The sequence below is a fragment of the Peromyscus eremicus genome, unplaced genomic scaffold (genome assembly GCF_949786415.1).
Source record: "Peromyscus eremicus unplaced genomic scaffold, PerEre_H2_v1 PerEre#2#chr22_unloc_1, whole genome shotgun sequence".
NCBI lineage: Eukaryota > Metazoa > Chordata > Mammalia > Rodentia > Cricetidae > Peromyscus > Peromyscus eremicus.
The window spans coordinates 3,586,766-3,602,820 of NW_026734286.1; the positions used below are offsets into that span (position 1 = coordinate 3,586,766).

Genomic DNA, 16,055 nt, shown 5'->3' on the forward strand with positions numbered 1-16,055 from the left:
CAAAACCACCTGTAACTCCAGTCCCGGGGGTCCAATGCCCTCTTCTGCCATCATCAGGCATCAGGCACACATATGCAGCACAGACACAGATGCAGGCAAAATACCCACTCATGAAATAAATCTTTAAGTTAGAAATTGAAAAAAGGAAGACACATATATACACACACACTAACACACCCAGAAAGGAAGGAAGGGAACATAGACCCAGTGGGCGAGATTGTCTGATTAAAATCAAATATCTCTTAATGAAACTTGTTTCCCAAACCTTGCTATTTCTTAATTTTTGAGTTTAACCAAGAAATGGTCCCACATACTTTCCAATGTCAGGAGTTCTTTCAATACATTCTTTAAAGTGCTACCAATGTGAAAATGGAGACGCCAAAAATTAGGCTACCCTTGGTGAGTCCTTTCATGTTTATAAAAGAACTTGGGATAACAAAGATTTCTAAGATTCCTTATAAATGAAGGGTTTATCTCCAAAATGACTACTATAATGTCTTTTGCATTGTGTGCATAAGGTTTCTCTCCAGTGTGAGCTATTTCATATCTTCTCCACAATGACAAGAATACAAAAGACTTTATCATGTTACTTGCAGCTTTTCTCCAAAAGGCTTTTGTCCTGTGTCTGCTTCCATGTGTTTGAAGGGATCTTCTAGTACTAAAAGCTATATTGATTCAAAAGAATAACTTCTCTCTATTAAGACTTCTTTGACATTTCCCCACATTACTAGCATAAGCTGTTTCAGTCTTTTGTGGTTTGATTTCTGTGAGACCTAACAAAGAGGAGGCATTTTCATGTTACTTACAAACACCCTTATTAGTTCTACTATGAGTTAGTGTCAAGTGAGATATCTTCAAATAGCCTCTCCCAAATGTCTTACATTCATAGGGTCTGTTGCTGTTATGGATTCCTTCACATACTTGAGCCTCAAATAAATGACTATAGGCTTTCCCACATTGCTTACATTCATAGGATTTTGTTACAGTAAGAGTTACTTTCTGTTTTCAAAGAGAATTGTCAGAGCTGAAAGTTTTCCCACATTGCAAACACACATAGGGTTTCTCTCCATAGTGATTCCTTTCATGGCTCCAAAATGGAGGAAGAACAAGCAAAAGTCTTCACATACTGCTCACACTTGTAGGTTTTTCTCTCCAGTATGCATTCTATTCTGGAATTGAAAGGAACTGTAATCATTGAAAGTTTCCCCACATGGCTTCCATACATAGGTTCTCTATGAAGTGTGAATTTTTTCATGTCTTTTATGGTTACCAAAATGAGCAAAAGTTTTCCCACAGTGTTTACACACATAGGGCTTCTCACCAGTGTGAATTCTTTCATGTGTTTTTAGAGTACCGGAACAAGTGAAGTTTTTGCCACATTGCTTACAAACGTAGGGATTCACACCACTGTGTGTTACTTTATGTTTTTGAAATTGATTCCAGAATGAGAAGGCATTCCCACACTGCTTACATACATAACGTTTTTCCCCAGTGTGATTTTGTTCATGTATATGAAGGTAACGAGAAGCAGTGAAGGCTTTCCCACATTGCTTACATACGTAGGGTTTCTCTCCAGTGTGAATCCTTCTATGAATTTGAAAGTAAACAGAATGAAGAAAAGTTTTCCCACACTGTTCACACTCATAGGGTTTCTCACCACTGTGAATTCTTGCATGTCTTCGAAGGCAAGCAGAACGAGAAAACGTTTTCCCACAGTGATTGCACAGAAAAGCCTTCTCACAATTCGGATTCATCTTATGTCTTGAAAGGTTACCTAACCGAGCAAAGCCTTTCCCACACAGTTCACACACATAGGGCTTCTTAGCACTGTGAATTTTTTCGTGACTTCGTAGAAGACTGGGATGGGTGAAGTCTTTCCCACATTGCTTGCAAATGTAAGATTTTTTTGCATGGTCATGTTCTTCATTCCTTTGACCAGATTGGCGACCAAGAAGGTCTTCTTTGTAGTCCTTATTTTTAGGTTTCTTTCTAGTGTGAGCACTTTTATGCATCTGAAGGGTCAGAGGAGAATTGGAGCTGCCCCCAAACTCCTTATGTTTATACAACTTCTGTCCATATTCCTGGTCTTTATGAGGTTTGGGTCCTGCTTGATGGTTCAGGGGTGCACCTAGAGATGAATGGCCAATGCTTCCTTCTCCACACACACGTTTATCACATGTGGTAAGTCCTGGACAAGATTTCAGGTTCATAGAATGCCTTGGCATACAGCTGAAGATTTTTGCATACTGACGACTTTCTTTATACTCACAGAATTTCTCTACCAATTGGCTGTTGCAAAACAAGTGAACAGTACATGATTAATACTTTGTGTATTAATGACTGAACAAAAGAAATGTTGGTTTCATGCTGGGAAAAGTTTGTAACATGTTTGGACTGCATGCTCTCCAAGATGATTGAGGAGAGCTACAATAGAAACAATGATATTCATGTATGGTGAGGTATGTCTCTTTGAGAACATTAAATATTCACAAGCATTTCAACCCAAATTTAAATTCAAATCTTATGCACATTTTGGGTGTTTGGATGTTCAATGGCATCAATCAAAATCATGACTTTGTTTTTTTCAAAACAGGGTTTCACTGTGTAGCCCTGACTTCCCTGGAACTAACTCTGTAGACAAGGCTTGCCTCAAACTCATAGAGATCCACCTGTTTCTGCCTCGAGAGTGCTGGGATTAAGGGCATGCACCACCACAGCCCAGACAATCTTCTATTTTTAAATGCATGTATATCCATGACATAAAGTGACAGTACAAATTAGCAAATGCTATCTTCTTTTCATTCCCAACTTGTCCCCATGGCTGGTAGATAAATCAATACAACATTAAGTCTCAGAACTGTGTCCATTTACTGTGTCTGTAGGTGCGCATGTGCGCTACGGTACGTGAGAGGGGCTCAGGACAGCTTGCAGGAGTGCTGTTTCCTTCCACGTCAGGGAAGCAGGGTCTCTGTTAGAAGTGCAGGGATCGTAGATATGTGTCGTTTCATGTGGGTTCTGCAAATTAAACTCAGGCCATTAGGATTGCATGGTCAGCCCTAACACCAGCTAGGCAATCCTTTGGTCCCCCTGTATAACATTTGAATGGTGAGGTGTGCTCTGGTTAGTTTTCTGTCAACTTGACACAATGTAGAATCATCTTAGCAGAGAAATCTCAGCTAAGAAAATGGCTCCATTAGATCATCTTTAGGCAAATCTGTGGGGGCATTTTTGTGATCAATCATCAATGTGGGAGAGACTAGCCAGCTGGGGGTTGTATTGCCCCCAGGTACCAGGTGGTGCTGATTATATAAGAAAATATATAATTTTCTTATTTTTTCTCTGAGCAAGCCCTGGAGAGTAAAGTAAGCAGTTTCCTCCATGGGTCTCTGTCTCAGTCCCTGTCTCTGGGCCCCTGCCCTGCCTTGAGTTCCTGCTTTGGCTTCCCTTAATTGTGGACTATGATCAGGCTATGTGAGCTGAATAAACCCTTCGCTCTGTCTATGTAGGAGAAGGTGGAGCCTCAGTTACAGTGGACACTACAGCATGTTGGCAATACCAGTAGGATGGAAGCACCCCGAACAGTAGCCAATGTGGTATGGTACTGGCCTGAGAGTAGAAGATAATCTGTGTGCTGCTGGTGGCAGAGCTGGGGAAGTGGCTCCGAGACCTCGGGAGCCCAGGAGACGGTGTGTCAATTTCAGAGATGGGACACTGAGTTACTGATACTGAAGGAGGTTGGCTTTGCTTCGCTTTGACTGTGACTATGTACTGCTGCTTGCCTTTTAGAGTAAGAAATGATGTAACTTTTTTTTTAATACTGCAGGGGCCCACATGTCGGAGATTTTCAACATTTTAAAGACACATTTGGTTTTGAAGGAGAACTTACACTTATAAATGTTGAAATTTTGTAAGACACTTTCTTATGTTTTAAATTATATTTAGATATCAACATGACATCTTGGGGACAAAGAAGTAGGAAAGATTATGGTTTAATAGTGATATGTTTGTGTGTCAAGTTGACAAGGGGTCAATTGTTCTGCTTCGTATTTTGTAAGCTTAATGAAATGTAGAGTAATATGAGTGAACTTCAATTGAGAAAATGCCCCCTACCAGATTGGCTTATAGGGAAGCCTATGAAGATTTTCTTAATGGATCTGGAAGCATCCAGCCTACAGAGCCATTCTGAGGTTGGTGGTCATGTGATATATAAGAAAGCAAACTGAGCAAGCCAAGGGGAGCAAGACGGTAAATAGAATACCTCTACAACCTCTGCCTTCCATTCATACCTATAGGCTCCTGTTGGAGTTCATATCCTGACTTCTCTTGATCATGGACTGCTAACTACAAGGTGTAATTAATCCTTTCCTCTCCATGCTGCTTTGGCTTATGGTCATCAGCACAGCAATACAAAGCCAAACAAAGACATTCTGTATGGCTTAAAGTTTGTATATATGAACTATGAAAATACATGACATTCTAGTTGTTTTCAACATTACAATATTCAGCATCTTCTAGTGTTGATGTTTATGACACAAGTTTTGGAAGACATTTTCTTGAGTTGAAATTGGTCTGACCATGGATACCAAATGCATCTTTTACTTCCTAGTAAAATGTTCTATTGTATCACCATTTGGGAATATTGTTATCTTTTAGGAAACAAATTACCTTAGTTTTCTCCAGAGATTTTCGTACTCACTTAAAACCTTCTGTTTGCCTGACTTCTTTCCTAAAATGCAGACCCAGAGAAATCACCAATTATTAATTATAGAGAAAATATTGGATGCCAGTTAGATTAAGGTTTAAGTGATCACATCTGATATATGCACCCCCATTTCCGTTCCCATATTCCATTTCATACATCAACACTGATAAGCTAGAAACACTGTCCTGTTGATGCGTTAGAAAAGGCAATGCTCATGTGTACCTGTAGCAGCCAGGTTCCTCAAAGTTTCCTGCATCACGTCTTTGTACAGCTTCTTCTGGGATGGATCCAGCAGAGCCCACTCCTCCTTGGTGAACTTCACAACCACATCTTCAAAGCTCACTGACTCCTAAAAATACACAAATATATTTCCTGGAAAGTGAGCCTCATGGTACTGGAGATGTACACAGAATTAATGAGAAGTTGACACGACACTATGTTCCACAAGTTGTCTTCGTCATTGTAGGGAAAAGGGGCTGGCTAAAGAAACCCACCCTGACCCTGGAGCCCAGAGCTAGGGAAAGATGGCTCAGATTAGGGCAGAAAGAAACAGTTTGACTCAGTCATATAAGAGCCATCTCTGCCCCTGGCCAACTGACTTGTGAAACCAACCAATCACAGAGCAGGATAGTAGAACCCTGGGCCCGGGGTTCACTCCACCCCCAAGACTTCCTGTGTAAACCACCCTGCATAGTCAGTTAGAAAAAAAGGCTTTTTTCTCCACCCTGGTAGAGGCAGCTACTCTCCTGGACTCCTCCTTCCCAAATAAATCTCTTCCTCAATGGCATAGAGAAGATCCTTGCCGAGAAGTCCCCCAGTGGACAAGAGAGAGAGCTGAAAGAGCAGGGCAAGGAGGAGCCGAACAGAAGATCTTTGCCCAGACGTCCCTCAGTGGACAGAGAGAACTATAAATAACACTTTTTTCTGGAGCTGAAGGAGATTGCTACTTTTCTGCAGGGGTTTCCCCTTTGGCAGAGTGAAGCAAAAGAAGCAACATCTTAGGCTGGAGAAGCAGAGCTCTGCTGGGAAGCCCCCTTAAGTGGGGGCTGAGCAAAGCTCAGCTGTAGCAGCTCTCCAGGAGAGGAACAGGACTGTTATATCCTGCAGGGAGACCATCCCCCATCACACCAGGTATAGCCTGACTTTCCCAAAGAGTCAGGGTACCCTTCCCTGCTGAAGCAGTTCCAGGCCTGAATCTCCCGAGAAGTCAGAAAAATTTCCTTCCAAGGGTTGGGCTGTTTCTCTGCAGTCCCAGCTGTCAGCGCTGTGCTAAACAGCTCTAGGTGTTCGTGACACCCTCAGGGCAGAACAGCTCGAGGTGTCCAGGATACCTCGCCCTCCAGGGTTGAACTGTCTCCTTGCAGTTTCAGCCATCACAGCTGTGCTACACAGCTCAAGGTGTTGCCTGACTCCTCAGGTAGTCAGGACACCAAACCCACAGAGTGCAAAACTCATGTTCTGCAACCAATTTACCTACATTTTTGGTGCTGAAACCTGGGGTACCAAACCCAGAGTTTTTGCAATCAGTTTACTAACATTTTTGGTGCTAAAACCCAGGACACCAAACTCACAGAGTTGCAAAACATGCAGTTTACCTATAGTCATCACACTCCACTGCTCATACAGACTAAGATTCCCCCAAACACAAATGCTAAAAGTATATTAGAGCTTTCTGGGAAGGAAACATGAAGATAGCATGAGCTCTTGTGCACACCACTGTGCTAATTTCTCTTTCTGCACTGCATCTTTCTAACAACTTTCATCACAAATTCTGATCATCTAATACCCTCCAGGGAGTCAATATCAGCAGTCCTTAGAATGTGTGTGTTTAGAAATGCTGGACAAAACAGTTCTCCTGGTATCTGGGAACTGAGATCTCCAATGATTCCTTCCCCTCATAGCTGTAAAGAACAAGGTAGATTTCTCAGACAGTTGATGACAACTATACCCCAAGTGAAAAATATCATTATCTGTTTCCCCTAAGAATCTTAGCAATAGTTTCACATGGTCATCGGAGGGATGCTATCTGGTTAGAAACCAACATATTCTCTACATGATGATTCTGTATCATCTGGTTTGGCAGACAGTATTTCTACACCTTTCTAAAACCATGATTTAGTGTATATTGTGTGGAGAGTGTGAGGATGCCACAGTGCTCTAGTGAAAATCAGCAACAGCTTGTGGGAGTTGGTCCTTTCTTTCTAACTTAGCAAGGGTTCTAGAGATTGACTTCAGACCATGAGGGTTGCATAGCAAGTGCCTTTACCTGCTGAGCCATATCAGTAGGTGTCTACTTAATACTTCTTACAAATTGTTAGGAGCCTGAATATATGTTCTGTGACTGCACTAAAGGCCAGTATTACAAGGTATATAGCTGGGTTCTTTGGTCCGGTCCTGAGTCAAACATCAAACAGGACTCATGACAAGTAATTCATTTTATTTGTGTCCTATTTTGCTTTCCATTGCTATATCATCATGACCAAATGCAACTTGGGCAGGAAAGTGATCATATGGATTATACATACGTAAAATATGTACATATACATATGTGGGTCACAGTCAATTATTGGGGAAGCCAAAGCAGGAGACTCAAGGAAAGAACATGCAGGCAAGAACTGAGGCAGAGAGCTGAGATGAGCACTGTACAAGCCCAGGCCCATATACCTGGGATGACAACACCCACATTGGAGTAGGCCCTCCCACATCAATTAACAATCAAGGAGATGCCCTGAAGGCATGCACACAGGCCAGTTTCATGGAACCAGTTCCTCAACTGAGCTTCCCTCTTCTCAAGTGTATCATCACACTGGCCCATCACACCGTTTTTATTTGAGAAAGTCACTGGATAATAAAACAACCAAAAGATGGCACATGATCTTAGACAAAGTTCTAATTCACCAACATGTCACCTCTATAATTTCTAAAACACGCTTTAAAGTAGAACACTTGACCAAAGCTATTAACTGCAACAAATGTCTATAATAAATGTCTAAAACCAGTCCCCTCCACAGGGCACTATGCTCCCTCCCAGAAGCCACAGGTTGTCAACTAAGGCAACAACAGATTTCATTCTGACTGGACTTAGGCCCCATTCCACATGAGGAAAAACATGTCTGTCCCTGTAAATCTGACTGAAAGCTGGAAAGGTCACAGGCCTGAGGAGTAAATCTATTTTATTGTATGGTAACACTTGTGTGGTAACACTTTCAAAATGCCTATCTCTATGGTCACAAGTGCCACACTTATCCTCAGGGGAGATGTTTCTGTGTGCAGTGAACATTTCTTAATGCAGGAACCCGCAACTTGTCAATGTGAAGTGAAGAACCGTGTATGGAGCGCTGGGGCATGAGTGGGATATCTACGCCACGCCTCTATCCCCCCCCCCCCATTCCCCCAGGCTCAGGGAACATTGAGGAAGAAGGGGCAGAAGGACTGCGAAAGCCAGAGGTTGGAGTAAAACTGTCTAGTGGACACTACAGGACTACAGTATAAAATAACAGCACTTCTGTTCGTCTGCACAAGATCAAGGCAGTCAACATTCCATCATGGATGGGGGAGGGGCTAGAATAACCGACCCCCCACACCATTAACTGAGGAGCTACTCACTGTTAATGGCTGCTAGGAAAGGAAGAGTCAGTTTGCTTTAAAAGATGGCTGTTCATAAATCAGCTATACTCTAGTGCATGGCCTTACAAGCATGCATATAAAAGGAGCAAGATACAGTAGACCAAATAAATAAATAAATAAATAAATAAATAAATAAATAAATAAAATGTTTAGTGATATACGGGGGGGGGGGATGGAGAAGTTAGGAAAAAGCATGAGGTTTGTGTGAATATGCTCAAATATATTTTCTACATTTATGCAATTCTAAAAGCAAAATAAAAAAAATAGTACCTTTAAAAATAATTAAGGTAGACAGTGGCACATTAGTCTCAGCACTCAGGAGGCAGAGGGATCTCTGTGAGTTCAAGGCCAGCCTAGTCTACAAAGTGAGTTTCAGGACAGCGAGAGCAGTTACACAGAGAAACCTTGTCTCCAAAAACTAAAACAAAATAATAATAATAAAATAAATGAATAAAATCAGAACCAAGTGGTTGCTGCATGCTTTTAGAGATCAGGGTGGCATCCGTGTCCTTGCATCTTACTTTTCTACATTGCTCCTATTAAAACGCGTGCCCTCGGGGGCTGGGGAGATGGCTCAAAGGTTAAGAGCACTGGCTGTTCTTGCAGAGGTCCTGAGTTCAATTCCCAGCAACCACATGGTGGCTCACAACCATCCATAATGAGATCTGGTGCCCTCTTCTGGCATGCAGGTACACATGCAGGCAGAACATTGTATACATAATAAATAAATATTTAAAAAAACAAAAAACAAAAAAAAAACCCCGCGTGCCCTCAACCACATGCACTTCAGATTAGGACTCATTAAGACTATAAAGAAAAATCAGGGCTGGAGAGATGGCTCAATGGTTAAGAGCACTGTCTGTTCTTCCAGAGGTCCTGAGTTCAATTCCCAGCAACCACATGGTGGCTCACAACCATCTGTAATGAGATATGGTGCCCTCTTCTGGCCTGTAGTCATAAATGCTGTATACATAATAAATAAATCTTTAAAAAAAAAAAGAAAAGAAAAAAAGAAAAATCAATTAACAATCTAGCCTAAAAACTGACAAATCATACTCTAAATAAAAGCCATAAAAGTTTTGAGAATTATCTTTATGGCACCTATTAAATAAATATTGTCTACGTGTGTTCATACCTTTATATTGTAAACATAGTACCACATTTGCTTGTAAGATGAGTGGGTCCCAACTGGAGAGATAGCTCAACAGTATTTGCTGTTCTTGTAGGGGACCTCAGTTCGAATCTCAGCATCAACATTGTGTGACTATCTACTGCCTGTAACTCAGTACCTCCAGGAACTCCAACACCTCTGGCCTTGCATACATATTAAAAGACTAAAAAATATAATTCAAAATAGCTAGACAGAGAATAGTGAGTCCTCACATAAATTAAAACTCTAAAATTAGCCCAAAGTCCTTCTACTTTACAATGTACTTAAAATTTTGAAACAAAAAGGTCCTGATTGCTGGCAGCCCTTATAAATTAAGCTTGGCCACCAGTCCTTATTATGGTAATATTTTATTTGTATTAAAATGTTATTTGTATGTTAATAAATAAAGTTCCCCGGGGGTCAGAGCTATTAGCAAGCCATAGGAAAGCAGGGCAGTGGTGGTGTACACTTGTAATCCCAGCACTTGGTAGGCAGAGCTGGGTAAGTCTCTGTGTGTTCAGGGATACAGCCATTATTGGATACACATGCCTTTAATCTCAATACCAAGCATGGAAAACCTGGAGGCCTATACAGACAGGCCGTGACGAGGTGGTCATGTGGTTGGGTTTACAACCAATGAGAAGGCAGAACAGGAACTCTATATAAAGACTTTAACATAGGGGTAGTGAGTTCGGAGAGGTAAGACCACTGCAGGAGGAAGGGTAAGGTTTTAGCTCTTAGCTCTGACCTCTTGGCTTTCTTCTTTGCATTGGTTCTGTGTTTCTTATTTAATAAGAAGGTTGGTTACATCTACACCTTATGATAGGCTAACTGGAGAAACAGCATTGACAAGGGCATAAGGTGTTCTTTTCTTTTTTAAAAAACTTCAGTTTTATTTCTAATGTGTTGTGCATCTATGTGTGGTGTGTACACACGTGCACGCGAGTGCAGTGTTCTCAGAGTCCAGAAAAGACTGTCCAATCTCCCTGGACCCAATGTCCTCAGGTTCATGTTGTGGACTGGTGTGATCTTCACATTATAATAAAATTCAAACGTAAGTCAAGAAGTACACACACTTGTGTATTCTTGATGGGGTGGCATCTTTTTTGATCATTATCACATTGGTCCTTAGTGTTGATGCTATGAGATGGTCAAAACAAATCCTTATTATTAAAAAAAATAAACTAGCTCCTGTACAGCATGTTCCTCCAAACCGAGATGTTTTTCCCTAAGCAGGTAAACAAAAAGTCACATATATCCAGAAAGAATAGGAATGTGGAAGACTGTTGAGCACTCCTACCAGCAGTATAAAAGAGAGTAAGCAGCCGCTAGGGTAGAGCCTCTGTCCAGCCAAACTGCTGGAAGAGACCTTGGTACTGGGGCTGCATGGAAGCTGAGTAGAAGAGATCAAGGGTGGGGCTGGAGAGATGGCTCAGAGGTTAAGAGCACCGACTATTCTTCCAGAGGTCCTGAGTTCAATTCCCAGCACCCACATGGTGGCTCACAACCATTTGTAATGAGATCTGGCACCTTCTTCTGTGTACATAAGAAATAAATAAATCTTAAAAAAAAAAAAAAAGAAAAAAAAGAAAAAGAGAAAGAGAGAGATCAAGGGTGGCAGGGCCAGGAGTCTGCACCCACGCTGGGATGGGCTTTCTGCTGGTGCAGCTGCTGTGGAGCTGTCTCTGCTCTTTGTAAACCCCTCCATAATCCTGTTAGTAGCCCCAAAATAAACATGCATTGGTTCACCAACTGGACTCTGGATCAGTAATACTTTGGACTATTCTGGGCTCTTTTCTGGGGTGAGTAGATGTGCATTGTGTTGAGTCTCCCCAGGAAAATTCTGTCATACAAGAGCTCTAAGCCCAGGTTAGGGGTGGTTCTGTGAGGCCCCACTACCCCTACAATCCACCGCAATAAATTTAGCACATGAACTCCATGCTTTCAATTTCCCAGAAGGAAGAAACCACAACAGTAACAAGACAAAGACATTAAATTTCATGTGCTTTTGTTGCCTTCCAAGTCAAAAGAAAACGTGTTTTTTGTTTGTTTGTTCGTAAAGCTCAAGGACAAACTTACTAGAGCCTGAAAAACTGCAGGACAAGCAAGCTGTAAAATGTCAGTGGTTGCATGGAAGAAGAAAATGGAAGAGAGAAGGAAGAAAGGTCCTGCCACCATTCTAAACCATCAAGGAGGTCCCCCTCATGGTGGACAATCAGCTACATAGTGGAGATGAGGCTTTAGAGAATCAGGAAGCCAAAATATTAGGGGGAAAGCCCAAAGCATTAAAGAAAGCTTCCTTAGCAGAGTCAGCAAGAAAAGGGGCAAACATTACACTCCTCTGAACCATTCTGAAAAGTGGGTAGTCTTAAATGTTCCATGTCTGGGGTACATGAGCTACTGCAGTGTTTCTCAATCTGTGGACCTTTTGGGGGTCGAAGGACCCTTTCACGGGGGGGGGGAGCATATCAGATACCTGCATATCAGATATTTACATTACGGTTCCTAACGGTAGCAAAATCACAGTTCTGAAGTAGCATCGAAAATAATTTTATGATTGGGAGTCACCACAACATAAGGAACTGTATTAAAGGGTCACAACGTTAAGAAGGTTGAGAACCACTGAGCTACAGTCAAGGAGGATTCCTTAACAAAATTCCTAAGTGCTTTAAGAAAGAAAGGAAGACAGAAAGAAAGAAAGACAGACAGACAGAAAGAAAGAAAGAAAGAAAGAAAGAAAGAAAGAAAGAAAGAAAGAAAGAAAGAAAGAAAGGAGAGGGAGGGAGGGAGGGAGGGAGGGAGGGAAGGAAGAAAGGAAGAAAGAAAAGAAAAAACAGGACTTAAATCTCTAATGTATCAGTTAAGTTGTTTGAGACTAAGAAAGCTTCAGGAGAGCACGTGTGTTTCACGTGCAGAAACAATATGTCCGGGTATCAAAACCAACCCTCCCCCTGCCCCTACAGTCCCGGTCAAACAACAAAAAATAGCTGTAAGTTCCTGGTGGCTACCTATGTGTATATACATATGCCCCAGACCCTCGGGCACTCAGGCATTGTACTGGAAAGGTTCCTCGTTGTTCCAATAAATTAGTCTCAGTCCATTGAGATCGTGTCTGCCTCATTTTTTTACACTGAGAGTCACAGGTGCTCTGGATAGCTGGACCCTGAGACACTGCAAGGGATGTGGCAAGATTTTAGGAAGAGAGTAGCAGTTAGAGACCCAGTGTCCTAACCTTCACCATCCATGCAGGTCCACCCCGCCACACACATCTCCTCCACACATCCTACACATAAGCCGCAGTTGGAGTCCCAAGGTTCCCCACGACCCTATCTCTGCCTACAAGGTCCAGAATGCAGAGACCACCCGGGCTGAGGGTGCCCAGCACTGAGCGCTCAGCAAGGGACAGGACCTCGGTTGTGCCTGCTGACCCAGTTCCACCCAGCGGGACCCGGGCAGCGCTGCCCAGCAGAGCCGGATGAGTCACAGACGCAGACTCGGCTACCTTGGAAGTTCCGGTCCCATAGAGCATCTCTTCTCCTCACATCCAAGATGAGGGCGGAACGTACCATTTCCAGCTACTGAGTGTCCTGGTGTCCTGCCGCTCCTGCTGTCAGTGAAGGCGATTTTGATTTCTAGGCCTGGGATCTAAGATCTACTTATAAAGAACACATACATGCATGGGATCTAAGATCTACTTACAAAGAACACACACATGCCTGAGGCGAGGAACCTAACAGACCTGCAGGCAGCTTTCTGCACTTAAGAAACACACTCCTCATTGGCCAGTTCACGCACTCAAATAATTTTCTGATAGGCCAGCGAGCCCTTGGCCAGCTCAGGTCCTGGCGCTCTAATGACAAGAGACAAGTTTTCCTAGGCGAAGTAGTGAGGAAATTACGCGCTCTGTGCCCTAGCTTTCTTTCTCCATCTGGGGGAAAGTGCATTTAAGCATAATTTGTCCTGGCCTCCACTTGCTAATAACAATTCTTATTTCTTCCGCCTCAGTGGGTGACAGCAAGTGTTTGGAGAATTCCAGACTCAGTTGCCATGGAAACAATTCAAAAGGCTGCATTGAACAGACTGGTCCCGCTGGATAAGGAGGGAGGGCCTCATTAAAGGAAATCCCCTGCCCCCATCACCCCACAGCCCACCAACCTGCTCAAGACTTCAGGAAACCTTCTACCCACAGAATTTACAAAAAAACAGGCAATCTGGTTTGCCTTTCATCCTGCAATTTCCAGAGAGAGAGAGAGAGAGAGAGAGAGAGAGAGAGAGAGAGAGAGAGAGAGAGAGAGAGAGAGAGAGAGAGAGAGAGAGAATAAAGAAACAAATAAATAAAAGAAAGAGAAAACCAGTTTGCCCAGAAAACCGGTTTTCTGGGCCTGTTGAAGCCAGGACCAGCCCCTCCCTGCTCTCCACCGGAAAAACTGATTCTCAGCCCCTGCACAGTAGGTTCAGGTTTGAAGGCCTCAGTTTCTCAGACCAATAAAAGTATGCTTTCAGCCAGGCTGCAAGCCCTTAATCCCAGCACTCAGGAGGCAGACACAGGCCGATCTCTGTGAGTTCAAGGCCAGCCTGGGCTACAGAGTGAGTTCCAGGACAGCCAGGGCTACACCGAGAAGCCCTGTCTTGAAGGGGGGGAAATGTCTGCTCTCGCTGTTTTGCAGTCAAACTGAGTTATTTTTTCATTTTCCTTTGCTGACCTATTTCTGACTACACTGTTATTTTCTCACCTCAGAATTTGGAACGAGGCCGGTGCCCAAGGCTTTCTCAATCCCATCGTCAACCGATAACATAAAAACACTCAAATAAGCAATTACAGTTAGTCAAGTCACAGAGGAAGTGGAATTTATAGTGAAAAATTGACCCCAAATAATAGCAAAAATCCCTGTTAAGTATCAAACCTGGGACAAATGGTTAACTGAGGGGCCTGTTACCATCAAAGCAGTCGCTTTCTGCCAGCTTTCCCAGCATCTCTCAGTAGCTATGACAGTCACCCTGGCTGGCAAACTCACCTGCCACCCTAAACAGCAGCCCAAGGACTGGGCCGGGCCTTTCCTTCCCCCAGCTTCTCTGATTCCTGTTAGCGTATTTAAAGGCTTTCTCAGAACTACGGACTTCGGTGGATGAGGTCTTTGTTTTGGTTTTGGCTAGCAGTGCTGTCCATGGGCTCTTTTACAGGTGGATGGCACTTCTATCATGGTGTCAGTTGTGCTAAGGTCTGAGGCCCTCTAACAAATGGCGCCCCCAAACCCTGGGGCTCAGTATCCCAGGGTACAGGAGAGTGAGCCTTATAGGGCCTGAAAATCAGTGTTCATGGTAGAGAGGAGAGAGGAGAAGGGCCTGGCTCCACCAGACACAGAAACTGCTTTTTATTTTTGTAAACTGCAAAGTGAGAGATAAGCCAGATTCCGGGGGTCTCTGAATCTCTGGGCTCCAGGCACACGGTGCAGCAGGCTGCTTTCCAGGAACTCCATGGACAGCACACTTTTGAAGCCTTGGGCTTGTCACATGGCCCTGGTTTAGGGTAGAGGTTTCCTTTAAACATTCTCACCTAAACTCGGGAATACAGACACCTTTTCTCCACAGGACCCACACTGTTGAAGGCTTTCCCTAAGCCTGGCCTTCACAGGAACTGTGCATTTCAGATCAACACACTATCCAGAAAACACCACCACCCCAGCAGCCACCACTTCAGTCACATCTGCACCCCAGTTTCCCGTGTCCCTACTTCCCAGTCATGCTCTACACACAGACACTTGTGTAGAGACAAAAAGTTCAAAAGTTAAAAAAGCCAAAACCAAGGAGCAAAATTCCCCTCTTAAGAGCAACAGACCTTAAGGTTTCTCTGTGTAGCCCCTAGATGTCCTGGAACTCACTCTGCAGACCAGGCTGGCCTTGAACTCACAGAGATCTGCCTGCCTCTGCCTTCCAAGAGCTGGGATCAAAGGCGTGCGCCACCACTGCCCAGCCATGATCTGTGTTATAAGCAATTAGTACCTAGCTCCTAAGCCTTCACCTCACTTCACATGCTCAGGGAGACAAGTGTCATTGTAAACTTACTCCCTGAGGACAGTAGACCTTTTTCTTTCATTCTAGTAAAGTATGTAGAGGTATCACAACCATGAGACAAAGCCAGGTAACTTCTCCCAACCCCTGTAAAGGATCCATGTCCTCTCACGGGCAGAATTTTCCCTTCCTCTTTCTCTGAGCATTTGCCTGCAATGCCTTTGTTCACTGTTTTACTGTCTAGAGATCTTTTTCTAGAGATTGGGTTTGTTTTCTTTCCCAGTTTAAAAAAAAAAAAAAAAAAAAAAAAAAAAGAAAAGAAAAAGGCAGGAAATATCCTGAGTGTGACAGGTAGCAGTAGGGGAAATTCTTGAAAACAACAACTGGGAGCAGACAGAATCAATGAGAATACACAACCCTTAGACCTTACTGTTGTACCCAGAGTCTCCCAAAGACCACCAAGAGACCGAATCCAATGCAAAAGCAAAGAGTATTTTTACTATTACAAGTTAACTTGGGACTCGGCACGTCTGATGCAGCAACAGAGCAGGAGAGACCCTGAGTAGC

The 16,055-nt window shown here is 43.2% G+C and overlaps 1 protein-coding gene across 1 annotated transcript; it reads right to left on the minus strand.

Annotated features, from left to right (window-relative positions):
* Positions 1 to 396: 396 nt before the first annotated feature.
* On the minus strand, positions 397 to 5,296 carry LOC131900501 (zinc finger protein 239-like). Its single transcript, XM_059251726.1, has 3 exons — positions 4,925 to 5,296; positions 4,666 to 4,726; positions 397 to 2,289 (listed from the first exon to the last, which is right to left on the minus strand). The coding sequence occupies exons 1-3, from the start codon at positions 4,956 to 4,958 to the stop codon at positions 1,233 to 1,235; spliced, it is 1,152 nt and encodes a 383-aa protein (XP_059107709.1). The 5' UTR covers positions 4,959 to 5,296; the 3' UTR covers positions 397 to 1,232.
* Positions 5,297 to 16,055: the final 10,759 nt, after the last annotated feature.

Excerpts from the sequence above, each read along its gene's own strand:
- LOC131900501 (XM_059251726.1), bottom strand. The coding sequence starts at position 4,958 with ATGCAGGAAACTTTGAGGAACCTGGCTGCTACAG. Across the intron at positions 4,727-4,924 it reads GAGGAACCTGGCTGCTACAG|GAAAGAAGTCAGGCAAACAG; the intron begins GTACACATGAGC and ends TCTGCATTTTAG. Across the intron at positions 2,290-4,665 it reads AATCTCTGGAGAAAACTAAG|CCAATTGGTAGAGAAATTCT; the intron begins GTAATTTGTTTC and ends GTTTTGCAACAG.